The sequence below is a fragment of the Emys orbicularis genome, chromosome 21, assembly GCF_028017835.1.
Source record: "Emys orbicularis isolate rEmyOrb1 chromosome 21, rEmyOrb1.hap1, whole genome shotgun sequence".
Classification (NCBI taxonomy): domain Eukaryota; kingdom Metazoa; phylum Chordata; order Testudines; family Emydidae; genus Emys; species Emys orbicularis.
The window spans coordinates 7,510,262-7,525,123 of record NC_088703.1 but is presented as its reverse complement, the minus strand read 5'-3'; the positions used below and the strand labels follow the sequence as shown (position 1 = coordinate 7,525,123).

At 50.6% G+C, this 14,862-nt stretch overlaps 1 protein-coding gene across 1 annotated transcript in view; it reads left to right on the top strand.

Moving 5' to 3' along the window:
* Nucleotides 1–1,410: 1,410 nt before the first annotated feature.
* Nucleotides 1,411–14,862, top strand: part of LOC135893310 (deleted in malignant brain tumors 1 protein-like) — a gene marked incomplete at its 5' end in the record, with an annotated part of 69,422 nt that continues 55,970 nt past the window's right edge. The window contains 3 exons of the mRNA XM_065421109.1: nt 1,411–1,564; nt 11,465–11,491; nt 12,918–13,247. Of these exons, the coding sequence (XP_065277181.1) occupies nt 1,411–1,564; nt 11,465–11,491; nt 12,918–13,247 (511 nt within the window). The remainder of the gene's footprint in view (nt 1,565–11,464; nt 11,492–12,917; nt 13,248–14,862) is intronic.

Genomic DNA, 14,862 nt, shown 5'->3' with positions numbered 1-14,862 from the left:
GGGAAGCACACGCGGTGCAGGGTGAGTTGTCAGAGCGCTGCCTGCACCAGGCTTTGGAACGGGCTCAGTGGGGTGTCAGAGCGAACACCTCTGAACAGCCACATGCCCTGGCAGCCGCACACCTCGGCTTCACAGACGGGCACCAGCTCCATTCAGATTGGGGGTAAAGCTCATATTAGGCCTTGTCCCCATGGGAACGTTCTCAGTTCTTGTCACTTTTGTCAGCTGCTCCATGTGCAGGGGCAAGAGCATATCAGCAGTGAGGACCTTGGAAGCTGAACCCAGCACCTGCCTCCATCAGCTCTTGGTTCAGTTTCGGCAGCTCTCTTGGGACAGGAGACCAATGAAGTACAAAGCGTCTTTACCAACGAAAGCTGCTAGGCAGACAGCGATCACATAGATGCCAAACGCTTCCCTGTTCCACTGAGATCGCCAAGGAGGGGCACAGACCAAACATCCACCCCGAGCCCTTCAGGAGCTAGCCAGAGACTGAACCGCAATCCGCAATCCTTTCAGGATTTGCCGAGATCACAACATGGGAACGTGGCTCGGGCATAAGCTCAGGTGTGAATGGACCTGCTCTAGGTACACGGGGGTGTCCCCACGGGGTGAGGCCAGTGCAGTGATGCCTCTTCCCTGGGCAGACAAGGGCTGTGTCTACACCACAAACCCAGCAGTGGCACAGCTCTGCCGGTGTCATGATGCAGATGCTACAGCAGTGGAAGGGGCTTTGCCATCACATAGTTAATCTACCCCTCCAAGTGGCAGTAGCCAGGCCAATGGGAGAATTCTTCGTTCCATCTTCTGGTGTCTACCAGGACTTAGATCGGCTTAATCACGTCTCCAGGGATCTGAATTTTTCACACCCCTGAGTGATGTAGCTGGGTTGACCTAAGCTTTAGGTGTAGATCAAGCCAAGCCTCAGCCTTGTTCAACTGGAGTAAGGGCGTCCACACAGCCCTCAGCGTCGCTTTAACTGCATGGGCTGATCCTCGCACCCGCAGTCAAACCGGTGTGCCTGTCCCATGTCCACTAGGCCTCCGTGGATCAGTTCTGCTGACTCCCTGTGAACCAGCTCCAGGAACAGCCCCTCTGCCCCATGTGTCCCAGAACCAGCTGTGCCAAGAGGGGTTTGTTTGTTCAACATATTCTAGGAACACGTATTTCACAATCCAATGATATCAATAAAGCCACAGTGCAGAGCATGAGGGTCACTGCTCCTCTGTGGGCTCAGTAGCACACACCCACTGAGTCACTTCAGGAAGGCGCGGAGGGCGGGGTCTCTGCAGTGAGAGGCCTGTCACACCTCCTGCCCCCTTGGGTGCCTGCCCCATCTCCCCAGCCTCCCAGCCTGTGACCATCACACCGAGTTCAACCTACCTCTCTCACAAGGACGACCGCCTGCCCTAACCCCTGGCCACGCTGCCCCACAAGGCGTGTGCTATGAACATGGGGTTTCCTGGGTGCCTCCTGCTCCCAGCTGGGCACCCCCTTGGCAGGAGCTCAGCTGCCTGCGCTGGAGCCGGGAAGACAAAGATCCCCATCCTCCTGGCCTGGCTTTGGGGTGAGTGGCCTTTTCCCTTTGCTCTGGCTTTGAATAGCCCTGGGGGCACCCTGCGATTCTCCAGCCCCACCCATCAGACACGGCATAGCTGTGTCCTGGGAGCCAGAACTCTTGGGGTCTATTCCTGGGAAGGGGAGTGGGGTCTTGTGGTTAGAGCAGAGGGGCTGGGAGCCCGGACTCCTGGGGTTTATTCATGCCTTGCAAAGGGGAATGGAGTCTAGGGGTTACAGCAGGGGGGTGGTACCGGGATCTATCTAGCTGCACGTACAATTTTACAATACAATTAATTTAACTATTGTTAAGTGTTAAAAGAAACTGGCATGTCTCTGAATCCTGGAGGTGTTTCCCAGCCGCCCTCGGCTGGTCTCTTTAGGAACACGGGACACAGGGCTGGAAGGGCATGTTATAGAATCCCAGTCACACAATTATCAAGCGCCATCTTCACGTGAGTTAGCGCGATCTCCCCTCACCCGTTAGGAGGCTGTTCCGGAACCTTCTTCTCATTTCCAGCCTAAGGTGACTCCTGGACAGTTTATCCCCATTTCTTCTTGGGCCAACACTGTCCTTTGGCTTCAGTAGCTCTTCTCCCTCCCCGGCGTTCCCCCGATGGATTCATACAGAGCAATCGGATCCCTGCTCAGCCTCTGCTGTGCCAGCTAAACCAGCCAAGCTCTTCCAGGCTCCTCTCGTACGACCAGCCTCCATCCCCCAACCACCCTAGCAGCCCTTCTCTGCACCTGGTCCCGTCTGAATCCATCTGTCCTGCGTGTGGGTGACCAGAACTGCACACAGGATTCCCTGAATGACCTAACTCCTGTCCTGCTCTTACCGTGTTTGTTCAGTGTTTGAGGCTCTATTTCTTAACTATTATTATTAACTATTAAATATATTAAATATTTATTAACTATTATTTATTATGCAAACACAAGAATTCATGTTACAGCAGCACTGTAGGCCGAGCTCAAGGCCCTGTGGTGCTGGGCTCTGCACTGACAGGGCGACAGGCAGTCTCTGCCCCCAAGAGCTCAGTCTAAATGGAGAGGATACAGAGGGGGATAGGGACACAGAGAGGGGATGTGATAGCAGCTGTTGGGAACGGAGCCCTGGTCTCATCTCTCCCAGCCCGGTGTCCCTCAGCACTGCCGCTGTGCTTGGTGCTGTACAGCACAACCAGAGACAGACATTGCCCTGCTGGGCTCACAGTCAGCCATGAACTGTGCTGTCCCCAGACACAGCCCTTCTCAGACTCAGGCCGACACTGACAGAACCTGCAGAACAAAGACAAGTTAACATTACAAATCTCAGCTCCCTCTCAGCATCCACCAGCATTTCCAGAGGGCCAGCAATCCACTTTGTAAGCCCAAATAGAGAGACGATGGCTCTGTCGCTGGACACTGAAAGAAGAGCTCATCACTGAGAAAGTTTGCAGATGACACAGTTGGGGGAGTGTAAATAATGAAGAGGACAGGTTGAGAGATCTGGATGCTTGGTAAACTGGGTACAAGCAAACTATATGCATTTTAATACAGCGACATGCAAAAGTATACATCTAGGGACCAGGAACATGGGCCATAGTTACATGGTGAACTCTCTCCTGGGAAGCAGTGCCCCTGAAGAAGATTTGGGGGTCACGGTGGATAATCAGCTGAACACAAGCTCCCAGTGAGACACTGTGGCCAAAAGAGCTGCTGTGATCCTGCAAGGCACAAACAGGGGAATCTCTAGTAGGAACAGGTAGTTTATTTTACCTCCGCATTTGTCACTGGTGTGATCAATGCTGGAATCCTGTGTCCAGTTCTGGTGTCTCCAATTCAAGAAAGATGTTGATGAGTTGGGGAGGGCTCAGAGAAGAGCCACGAGAATGAGTAAAGGACTAGAAAACCTACTTAATCTGTTTAGTTTAACAAAGAGAAGGTTAAGGGGTGACTTGATCACAGTCTGTAAGTATCTACACGGGCCTGGGGAACAAGTATTTCATAATGGGCTCTTCAATCTAGCAGAGAAAGGGGGAACAGGATCCAATGGCTGGAGTTGAAGCCAGACAAATTCAGACTGGAATGAGGCATTTACCAAGGGTCGTGGTGGATTCATTTTTGACACCTTTTAACTCAAGATTGGATATTTTTCTAAACATTCGAGGAGTTATTTCAGGGCAGGTCTCTGGCCTGTGCTATACCGGACTCAGACTAGATGATCACAGTGGTCCCCTTTGGCCTAGGAATCTATGAATCTGTAAAACCCCTGCATCAGACTGAAACTTTCTATCATCCTATCAGACTGTGCTGGGTGTGCAGGGCTGGGGCAGGGCTGGGGCAGGGTTGTGGAGCCCCTGGAATCTCACAAAGCTGCAGAAACACTTTGCATTCAAAGTTTCTCCCTTGATCTGAGAGCAGCACTGCTGGGGTCCCGAGTCTGGTGAAGAATTCGTTCACTAGAATGACCGTATTACATTGATTCATTGTGTACTTATTAGCCTCAGTGAAATCCAAACCCATTATCAGCTCACCCACAATCCTGGCTTCTTGCTCAAATTCCAGTGCTCCTATTTTCAAACCCAATTTCCCCCATTTTTGGAAGGACGCGCACTCCCCAGTCAGGGGCCATGTCTACACTGCGCACAGAGCCAGCTGCAGAGTGCATCAAAGAGCTGCACTCGGACTGAGCTGTGTGGACGCTGCTGGCACGAACTGAAGGTTCCTAATTGGAGTTAACGCCCTGTGAAAGAGGACTACGGTAACTATGGTATCAACCCCCCATACACTGGGCAGGCAGGGGGAGTTCACATGTTGTAACTGCCCCCGCATACACACACACACTGGGAAGGTCACGCACTGTAACTGTCCCGTCCCCCCTCCCCCTCACCACACACACACACACTGAGGAGAGCGCTAGGCCTGGCCAGATCTGGGGGGAGTAGAGTGTGTCATGCTCCTGTCCCAGATGTGGTCTGGTCACTAGAGGAGGTTTTGGAATTAATTGATAAACTTAACAGTAACAAGTCACCGGGACCAGATGGCATTCACCCAAGAGTTCTGAAAGAACTCAAATGTGAAGTTGTGGAACTATTAACTATGGTTTGTAACCTGTCCTTTAAATCAGCTTCTGTACCCAATGACTGGAAGTTAGCAAATGTAACGCCAATATTTAAAAAGGGCTCTAGAGGTGATCCCGGCAATTACCAATTGCAGACCGGTAAGTCTAACGTCCGTATTGGGCAAATTAGTTGAAACAATAGTAAAGAACAAAATTGTCAGACACATAGAAGAACATAAATTGTTGGGCAAAAGTCAACATGGTTTCTGTAAGGGAAATTGTGTCTTACTAATCTATTAGAGTTCTCTGAAGGGGTCAACAAACATATGGACAAGGGGGATCCAGTGGACATAGTGTACTTAGATTTCCAGAAAGCCTTTGACAAGGTCCCTCACCAAAGGTTCTTACGTAAATTAAGTTGTCATGGGATAAGAGGGAAGATCCTTTCATGGATTGAGAACTGGTTAAAAGACAGGGAACAAAGGGTAGGAATAAATGATAATTTTTCAGACTGGAGAGGGGTAACTAGTGGTGTTCCCCAAGGGTCAGTCCTAGGACCAATCCTATTCAACATATTCATAAATGGCTGGAGAAAGGGGTAAACAGTGAGGTGGCAAAGTTTGCAGATGATACTAAAGTGCTCAAGAAGTTAAGACCAAAGTAGACTATGAAGAACTTCAAAAAGATCTCACAAAACTAAGTGATTGGGCAACAAAATGGCAAATGAAATTTAATGTGGATAAATGTAAAGTAATGCACATTGGGAAAAATAACCCCAACTATACATACAATACGAGGGGGGCTAATTTAGCTCCAACTAATCAGGAAAGAGATCTTGGAGTCATCGTAGATAGTTCTCTGAAGACATCCACGCAGTGTGCAGTGGCAGTCAAAAAAGCAAACAGGATGTTTGGAATCATTAAAAACGGGATAGAGAATAAGACGGAGAATATCTTATTGCCATTATATAAATCCATGGTATGCCCACATATTGAATACTGCGTACAGATGTGGTCTCCTCATCTCAAAAAAGATATACTGGCATTAGAAAAGGTTCAGAGAAGGGCAACTAAAATGATTAGGGGTTTGGAAGGGGTCCCATATGAGGAGAGATTAAAGAGGCTAGGACTTTTCAGCTTGGAAAAGAGGAAACTAAGGGGGGGATATCATAGAGGTCTATAAAATAATGAGTGGTGTGGAGAAAGTGAATAAGGAAAACTTATTTACTTGTTCCCATAATATAAGAACTAAGGGCCACCAAATGAAATTAATGGGTAGCAAGTTTAATTAATTTGCAGTCGGGCCCATGGTCCCTCTATTCTCTGATGTCTCAGAGGTCCTTTAATTACTTTGGGATCAGCATTATTGGCTGCACATGGTAGACAGTTATTTACAAACTGCTCCACGTCGTTGCTCATGTGTGGCCACCAGCCAGCAGCCTGCAATCGGGTTAAGGTTTTCTTTACTCCTAGGTGTCCCTGATCATGAGCTAGGGAAATTATTTTTGTTCTTAAGGCTGCAGGAACCACCCAGACTGCTTCTGGTTCCCCTTCTTTAGTTGCCAGAATTAATTTTGATTCATTCTGCCACACTTTCCACTCCCGATGCTTTTTCTTTTTCACTAACTCTGTCAGGCTGGGATCCTGGCTTTGGAGGGTTATTAAATCTATTTGAACTGAGTCTTTTTTTCTGGCTGCTGCTATAAGAGCAATACCTTTCCCATTTTTTGGCTGTCACAATTGTTTTTGGCCCCTCTCCTTGCTTCCTCATCTGCCCGATTATTTCATTTTGACTCCTCAGTCCCCTTCTTGTGTGCTCTGACCTTTCCCATGTGTACCACAGTATCCCGGGCCTCCGCCAATGCCCACACGTATGTCAGTTTGTCAGCGTGGGATATGGGTTTCCCATCTGCAGACCTCATCCCTCTCTTTTTTTATTCTGGAACCCAATCCACTAGGGACCGGAGGACCCAGTCTGAGTCTGTGAAAATGGCTACCTCCTGAGTGGTGGGGGTATTTTCCAGTGCTACTGCTTTAGCTACAATTTTGGCTGCTTGGGCAGAATATGGTGCACACTGTCCCCTCAGCACCTCGCCCGTAGGCACTTTTACAGCAGCGAAGCCCACATGCGGAGGCCATTTTCGTAAAAACAAGAGCCGTCCACAAACCAAACAACATCTGCTATTCTCCACATCTCACTCAGCACAGCCCCTCCCTCGAAGAGTGATGGCTCCCAAGGCAGTGGCTCAAGTAATGGGCATTCGTGCTCTTCCCCTTCTATCAGGAGGCCGTAAGGTATTGGGGACAGAACTGGGATTTTTTCCATATATACATTTTTGTGTTACAAAGCAAGGGTTCATTAGGGCTAGATACGGGGCCATTGTTGATTTTACCAGTGAGTACATACTTCACTGGGGAGTGGGTTGTTTTTAGTAACACAGGGGACAAACCCACCAGGTATTCCCAATGCTGTAGTGCCCAAACGAGTGCCAAGACCTCCTTTTCACATGGGGTGAATCCCTTTTCTATCTCACTCAGGGTCTTGGAGGCATAAGCTACAGGTCGGAGACCTGTCCCATGGTTCTGGCTTTGCACAGCTCCCATTCCCTTGTCTGTAGTTGCCAGTTGTAATACAAATGGTTCTCCTACCCGGGGATATGATAGGGCTGGGGCTTGGGCCAAGGCTTGTTTTAACTGGGCCATGGCTTCCTGCTGCTGTGGGCCCTGGGTCCATTCTGCCCCTTTCTTTAACAATTCATGCAGTGGGGAGGGACCACCCTCTGTTAGTCAGGAGAGCGCCCTTCTTGTCCCAGAGTTACCCCAAGATAGTGTATCTGCTGGGAGCACAGCTGGGCCTTCTTTGGGCTTACTTTAAACCCTGTTTTCTGAATCTTTTGAAGCACTCTGTCCAATACCTTTAAATTTTCCTCCTAGGTCTGTGTACAGACCAGGACATCATCCACATAAGAAATCACACTGTCCCTTTCAGGCATTCCCTCCCACATTTTTGCTACATGGGCCTGGCAGATAACAGGTGTGTTATTCCATCCCATGGGGACCCGGGCAAAACACAATTGTTTTTCCTGAAAGGTGAAAGCAAATTTATAGTAGCTATCCCGGTGTAAGGAGATAGCAAAGAAAGCATTAGCCAAATCTAAAACTGAAAACCACTGGGCCCCTCCTACAAGGGAAGCCATTACCTCCTGATATTTAGCCACTATGGGGGCCATAGGTGGAGTCACCCGGTTAAGGGGGCGAAAATCCACCACAAGTCTCCAGGTGTTGCCATTACTCTTAAGGACGGGCCATAGGGCAGCATTGTTAGTTCTGGGCTGTTCCACTAAAACTCCTTGGCTTAAAAACCCATCAATTGTTTCCTTCAGGCTGGTTTCCGCCTCCTTTGGATATTGATACTGCTTCTGGAGTGGAGGATCAAGGCCTGTGATTAGGATTTCTGCATTAATTTTACCACATTCCATTTTATTCTTGGCCCACACCTCCCCGTATTTCTCTGCAATTGCCAAACCTGCTGGGGGCCAGGCAGGCCATTCCAGTTCCTCAGATGCCTAAAGAGCTGCTATTCGATAGCTGGCTGAAATCTCCACATGGCTCCCATGGGGTGCCAGGAGGCATTTCCCACAAAACCCTGTTAGCACAATCAACCAACACTCAATTCCCTCAGCGCATCTATTCCTAGAATACCTTCTCCCCCCAAATCCCTCAAGCCAAATTGCCCTTGGCTTTTCTTTGTCCCCACACTATATGGGATTTTTTTTACAGAAGGGGATGATGCTTTGTGCCTCATTAAATCCCTGTAAGGTTTTGACTTCAGCCAGAGGTCCAAACAGGTGCTTATTTTGGGTACTAATTAGGGAGTAGGTGGCACCTGAGTCCACTAGTAAATTTTGTCCGAACGCCCCTCCTGCAAACTTTACATAAACCGTGAACCTCCCCCACTCATAGGGTGACCAGATGTCCCGATTTTATAGGGACAGTCTCGATTTTGGGGTCTTTTTCTTATATAGGCTCCTATTACCCCCCACCCCGTCCCGATTTTTCACATTTGCTGTCTGGTCACACTACCCACTCATCGGTGTTGAAGTGTGCCACAATTGGAGAATCCTGGGGCGCCCGGCATCCCTATAGGGCAGCAATCGGTGATGCACTGGCGCTTTTTCCTCGATGCTCGGCCAGTTCACGTTCTGCCAATTTCGCTAGAAGTTCAGCAGTAGGCAGCCGATCTATAATTTCCTTTTGCTCATATTTTAAAAGCCTCTTCCAAATTTCCCCACACCATGGGTCGGGGGTTCTGCCTCGACCCTTATGGGGTCTGTCTCCTTTTTCTTTTTCCTGCATGCTACTTGGAGGGGCTATAGCAGCCACCTTATCAGGTTTCCTTTTAGGAGGGTGCATATCCTTTTGGACCACATAGGTCTGCTTTGCTCTATCCTCAATATCTCTTGTTCGAACTGCTGCCAGATCCATACCCAGTAAGGCCATACAAATTAAAGGAATAAATCCTTGGATTAAAGCTTGTTTGAAAGGGAGGGCTGCAAAGTCTGGGTTAATGACGTTTGTCAGCCCAGAATGTCTCCATGCCAATTTCTTTCTGGCTACATAACTTTCTACTCTCTCCCCGGCCTGTTGCTTCTCCTGGTGAAATATAACTGTGGGGCTTTCTCCCGGGAAGAGGGTGTGTATTACTTCCCTCTGCACAGTTATATGCTTCTCTGTATCATTTGCTCTGGGGGGGGGGGGCCCATCTGGATATCATAAGGGAACCCTGCAAAATCCTCGGGGGACATACACTCCCTGCATATAGCTACCACATCAGCCGGAGTGAATCCAGCCATGCCAGATACTCTTACCATCTACCCCAAGGCTGTGCTCCTATTCAGTGGGCCAACTGATTTCCCTACTGCCATAACCTGGTCAGGGGTAACGGGTCTAGTCTCCACCCACTCCTCTGTTCCTCCCTGACCTCCCTGGGGTCCCCGTTTGTGACAGAGGGGAGGCCTTTGCAGCTCTTCCAATGATTCCCGTAGGGGGCTATATGGAGACTGCCCGATGGGATCCAGGGTGAACTCACCAGGGTCTGTCAGCTCATAATTACAATAAGGGGGGGGAATACATTGGGATCCTCCTCTGATTCTATGTCTTCCTCCCAGCTACAATTCCCTCTGATCGCTGCCACGATCCCCCTTTGCTCTCCCAACTGAGCCTTACGGGCACAAATCTGTCTCCAGCATTCCCCGTGGTCTGTCTGGGTTCTGCTCTGTGAATCCTTCAAAAGGGCTCTGACTGCAGCCTTGCTCTCCGTTGTCTGCTGTTTCAACTCAGACACTTCCCCCTGCAACTTACTACTGACCCACTCACTGTCACATATCTGCTTCTGCATTCCTGCAATCTGTGCTGCTTGTGTCAGAGACGTAGCTCTGAGAGCATCAGATTCTGCCTTCAAATTAATCACTGCACTTTTCTTTTCAGCTCTGATTCTTTCCGGTTCCTGCACCTGGTCTTTTAACCGATCCATCTCTTGATCCAGTGTTGTCGCAACCATCCACAACCCCTGCAAAGCAGCCTTTTTCTTTGCCCTAACATTTGGACCTCCCCACCTTCCTGCACTAACCCAGATGTCCCATCGCTTGTGAAGCTGCAGGAAGGCTCCGGGGCCAGTGAAAACACCGGGCTTCCAGGGTCCATTACCCCCATACTCTTGTAAAAAATCTGTCAAGCTGTTTCCCAACATCATGTTCAACTGTTCATTCTTTCCAGTTGTTTCCCTGTCTCTGGACATAATTTCTCCACGCGAGCAGGCAATCAGCCTGAGTTCTGAGTCCCAGTAACAGAATGTATCCATAGATTAACTCGCGAACTGCGACACAGGAACTTATAGGGAGCGACCCCATCCCGCCGTCTTTTACCTCCTATTGCAATGGACAAACTACAAACTGTTTGTACCATCCGTCTCCTTCCTCTCAACCACTCCTCGCTGGGGCCTCCAAATTCTGTTACCCAGGGTTCTTTCAACCCAAAGCTCTTGGTAACTTTTACTTTGTGTGAGGAGGTGTCAGGAAATAAATCAGGGGAGACACGGCCGTCCGACCGATAGATGGCTGGCACAAACAGGACAACACAAGAGTGCTTTCACTTAAAGCTAAACTTTACTTAGTCTTAAGCACTTACACACGTCCGCAACAAGATTAGTAAAACACCCCCAACCCTTGATAATTACCAAAGCTGAGTGTGGCTTTTGAGTGACACAGCGGCAGGCTTCCGGTGGCCAAATCTTCCGTCTGCCGGTGGGGACCGCAAGATATATCCAGAGGGCAAGTTCAAAAAGAGTCCCCAAACGAGTCCCCAAACGAGTCCAACTATCTAAAGCTTTTTTCCCCTTATTTATACATTAGTAATAGAATGACATGTCCCTTAAAGAAACCTTGTTAGGTAAGCAGTTTCAATGATCAAGCCAGAGGTTCTTTCTGATTATTGATTAACCAGGTGTGGGTTTTTTCAGAGTTTGCAGCCTTGAGATCCCAATAGCCATTCCTTGGGCACATCCTACTTTTTAAAAATGCATGTATCAGCAACTTCAACACAATTCTTATTAGGAAGGATGTGGGGTCAAGCTGCCCTTTTTGAGGCACCCCCCCCCCTCCTGTCTTGGTCAAGCTGAGACTGCTGAATGGCCAATCTACAGCTTGCTTTTAACAATAAGCCATCGTGATTTCAGGCACTTTACTGGTTTGCCAGAATCTTCCCGTACAAGCTCACTCAGGCCACTGCTTACATCAGCCAGTGTTTCGAGATCCCCAATGTGACCAGCCATGGAGACAGAGACTTACCTCATGTCTTTGCTTTCTTTCAGCTTCCATGACAGGATTCCCCATGACAGGTAATTACAAACATAGGCAGAGGGTGCGGGGGGTCTGTCCGTATGTGTGGGGTGCATGCTGCAGTGTGCAGCTATCTCATAAATTGGGGTGAGGAAGGGAAGAGTTAAGGTTATTTAATCTAATCGTTCAAGTGTAGGACTGGAGACCTGGGTTCAAATCCTGCCTCCACCAGACTCACCCCATGATCTCAGCCCATCACTTCCTCAGTTTCCCCACCAGTGAATTGTTAACAAGGCGGGATGTGTGGCAGAGCACAGGGCATCCTGGCTGTTGGGTACCTGTGGAAATGCCCCAGCCATTCAGCATCTCAAGGGCTCACCCTTGCCCAGTAAGGCCGATTGAAATTTGGGCTCTGGCAGTGGCTGTCTGAGCCGCGTCAGTCTGGGGTGACCCCAGATTTACCCTGGGGTATGATCTGCCCAACAGATATTTTTGCCTTTAGTTATTGTTAGAGCTGTTTCAGCTTAGCCCTGGCTGTGGCTGGTGAGTGGCCCCACCCCTGCAAAGGGCAAGTGGAGATCCTGTGTACCTACACTGGGGCGCTGTGATGCTAGCTGGGGCCTGCGGGAGGTGGGGGTGGGGTACCAGGCGCTGGGCTGCCGAGGTGCTGTCACCACAGGAGGGTGCTCAGTTCAGCCCGGGGCCGGCCCTGTCTGTCTGGACGCTGTGGAATATGGAGGAGCCGAGTCAGCCCCAGTCAGGGCCAGTGGAGGATTTGGAGGAGCAGAACTACAGCCCTTCGGAGTTGCTGCTGTTGGCTCCGGTCAGGCAGGGTCATCGGGGTGCAGACGGGGAGGGAGCCCAGGCAGGGGCAAAGGGCAGTTCAGTCTCCTGACCAGTTATGTCCTTTGCCCCTCGCCTGGGAGCCGCTCAGACTGAGGGCTGGCCTGGCCTGCACACACCTGTCCTGTTATGGAGGGGAATTAACCCCAGCAGCTCATTTCACATTTTGGGCATCAGAGAGCTGCAATGGCTGCAACTTCCACTCACTACCAGCTTGGACCCAGGGCCCCAGACGTGAAAGCCCAGTGCCTGTTCCCCCCACACCAGCCACTGCCCCTGCCTGAGCTGGGGCCAAATGTGACTGGTGCCCTCCAGGGGAAAAGCTCCAGGTCTCCTTCCCCCAATGTACTGTGTCAGCTCATCCCCCTCGCACAGACTGTACTGGAGCCAGAGTCCCCTGGAGGGAAAGACCCTGTGCCCCATTCTCCATCCCACGAGTCAGCCATTCCCCCATGCCTGGGGCTGGATCAGAGCTGGTGACCTCCAGAGAGGAACCCCGCAGTGTCCCATTCCCAGCCCCGCTGAGCCAGCCAGTCTGCCACAGAGGGACTGAATGGGAGCCAGAGTAAACAATAGGGGAAAACCCCATATTCCTTTCCTCTAGCCCATCCCTGAGTGTTTATTCCCTTGGGGTGTTTGCAGATGCTGGCATCCCAGAACTAACTCAGCTCCGACTGGTGAACGGCCTGAATCGCTGCGCTGGGAGGGTCGAGGTGCTTCACAACGAGCAGTGGGGAACCGTGTGTCATGACAACTGGGATTTAAAGGAGGCCAGAGTCGTGTGCAGGGAGCTGGGCTGTGGGACGGCGTTATTGGCCCCAGGAGGGGCTCGATTTGGCCGAGGATCAGACCATATCTGGCTGGATGACCTCAACTGCGCAGGAACCGAAGTTGCCCTCTCCGAATGCAATGCTCTGCCTTGGGGAGAGAATGACTGTACCCACGGAGAAGATGCCGGTGTTGTGTGTTCAGGTAACCTGCATCTACCACCATGCGTGTTGCAGCGAGCAGGGTGGGAAGCTCATTACGCGGCATTGTCCCCTCACACCCAGTGCTGATCCCAGCATGGTGCTTGGGGTCTGTGTTTCAGGGAGCAATATGGCAGTTCCAGTAGGGAGCGCTCTCCTCTCAGTCTGTGCTGACCCCAATTCCCCTGCGCGGTTCTATGGGCCTGTGCTGCAGGGAGCAGTGTGGGGGCTCAATAGGGAACGCTCACGCTCTCCTCTTGAGGTCAGCGCCGGCCCCAGTGCCCTAGTGGGGTGCTATGGGGCCTGTGATGCAGGTAGAGGGGTGTCAGTAGGGGGCGCTCTCCATTTGTAGTTGTGCTGGCCCTAATGCTCCAGTGCAGTGCCATGGGCCCCTAGTATGAGGAAGCCTTGTCTGTGCCCCCTGGGGGCAGCTCCCCGACTCCCTCGGTCACAGGCCACACAAGCCGTGCCCTCTAGGCCTTGTGGGGGGTGACCTCTCTCCAGGTTGGCAATAGGCACACTTCCCCCCTCCGCCCTCCGAGTGTCGCCCTGCAGTACCCAGTCCCTGTCCTGCTGGGCATTCACAGCAGACACAGACCCAAAGGAACAGGGTCCCAAGGTGACCAGCTCCAACTCCCATTTCTGCCCCAATCAACACACAGTCCTAAATCTCTTCATAGTCACACCAAGGACAAGTGATTTCACAAAGTGTAGAGATTTGAGGGGTAGCAAGAAGAAGGGTTGGAAAGAAATGGTTCCATGTCACACACCACACTGACTAGAGCCTAGACTCATTGAACAAGATACTTTTCTGTCTGGTAGAGCAACGCTCACCCCACAGTCCTTCCAGGGTTTTACTCCAGGCTTGGCTGTGATCTCCTGTTCCTGAGACAAACAGGGTCAGCTGCTTCCTGGGTGAAAGGGAGCTCTTGTCCCCTCTCCTCTTTCTTTGTAGGTACAGACCATTGTCTCTTCCCAGAGGAGGTCTCTCTTCTGAGACTTGTGCTGAGGGTCCTTTGTCTTTGTAAATTCTCAGGCCCACACTAGGCCCAGACAGTGACTATAGCCTGTCTCCACGGCTGTGCTTTGTTCTATGTGCTGATTGGCTCAGCCGAAGGGATTGCCATGGCGCAGGTGACAAGCTTCACTTCAGCACTTCTGGAGCCTCATATTCTACATTTTACATCTCTCGTCAGCTATGTCCCATCCAAACACCTTGCCACCATTAGGTCGACCAGTGGGCTGCTCCCTCTTGGTAGAGACCTCACATACCCCTTTGGTGAGCGATTGTGCATATATCTCACCCAGGGGATCCCCGTATAACTCTAAGTATCCCTGTGCCCTCTGCCAGTTGGTGTCTAGTTATCTCTGGGCCAGACTCCTCTGCGGCACATTGGGGACCTGGGTAACTTCAGCTCCCACTGGTTGGATTTGCTGTCAATGGAGCCTGCAGCCGCTCACTCCAATTAAAAATCCAGGGCCAATTTCTCAAGAGTTCAGTCCCTAATCACTGTATTCCGGTGGATTTGCATTTCAGGGAATTAGTCCTGAAGTTGTAACTTCCCCAAGTGCAGGACACAGGAGATGCAATTCTTCCTCACTTCCTGTCCTACACACAG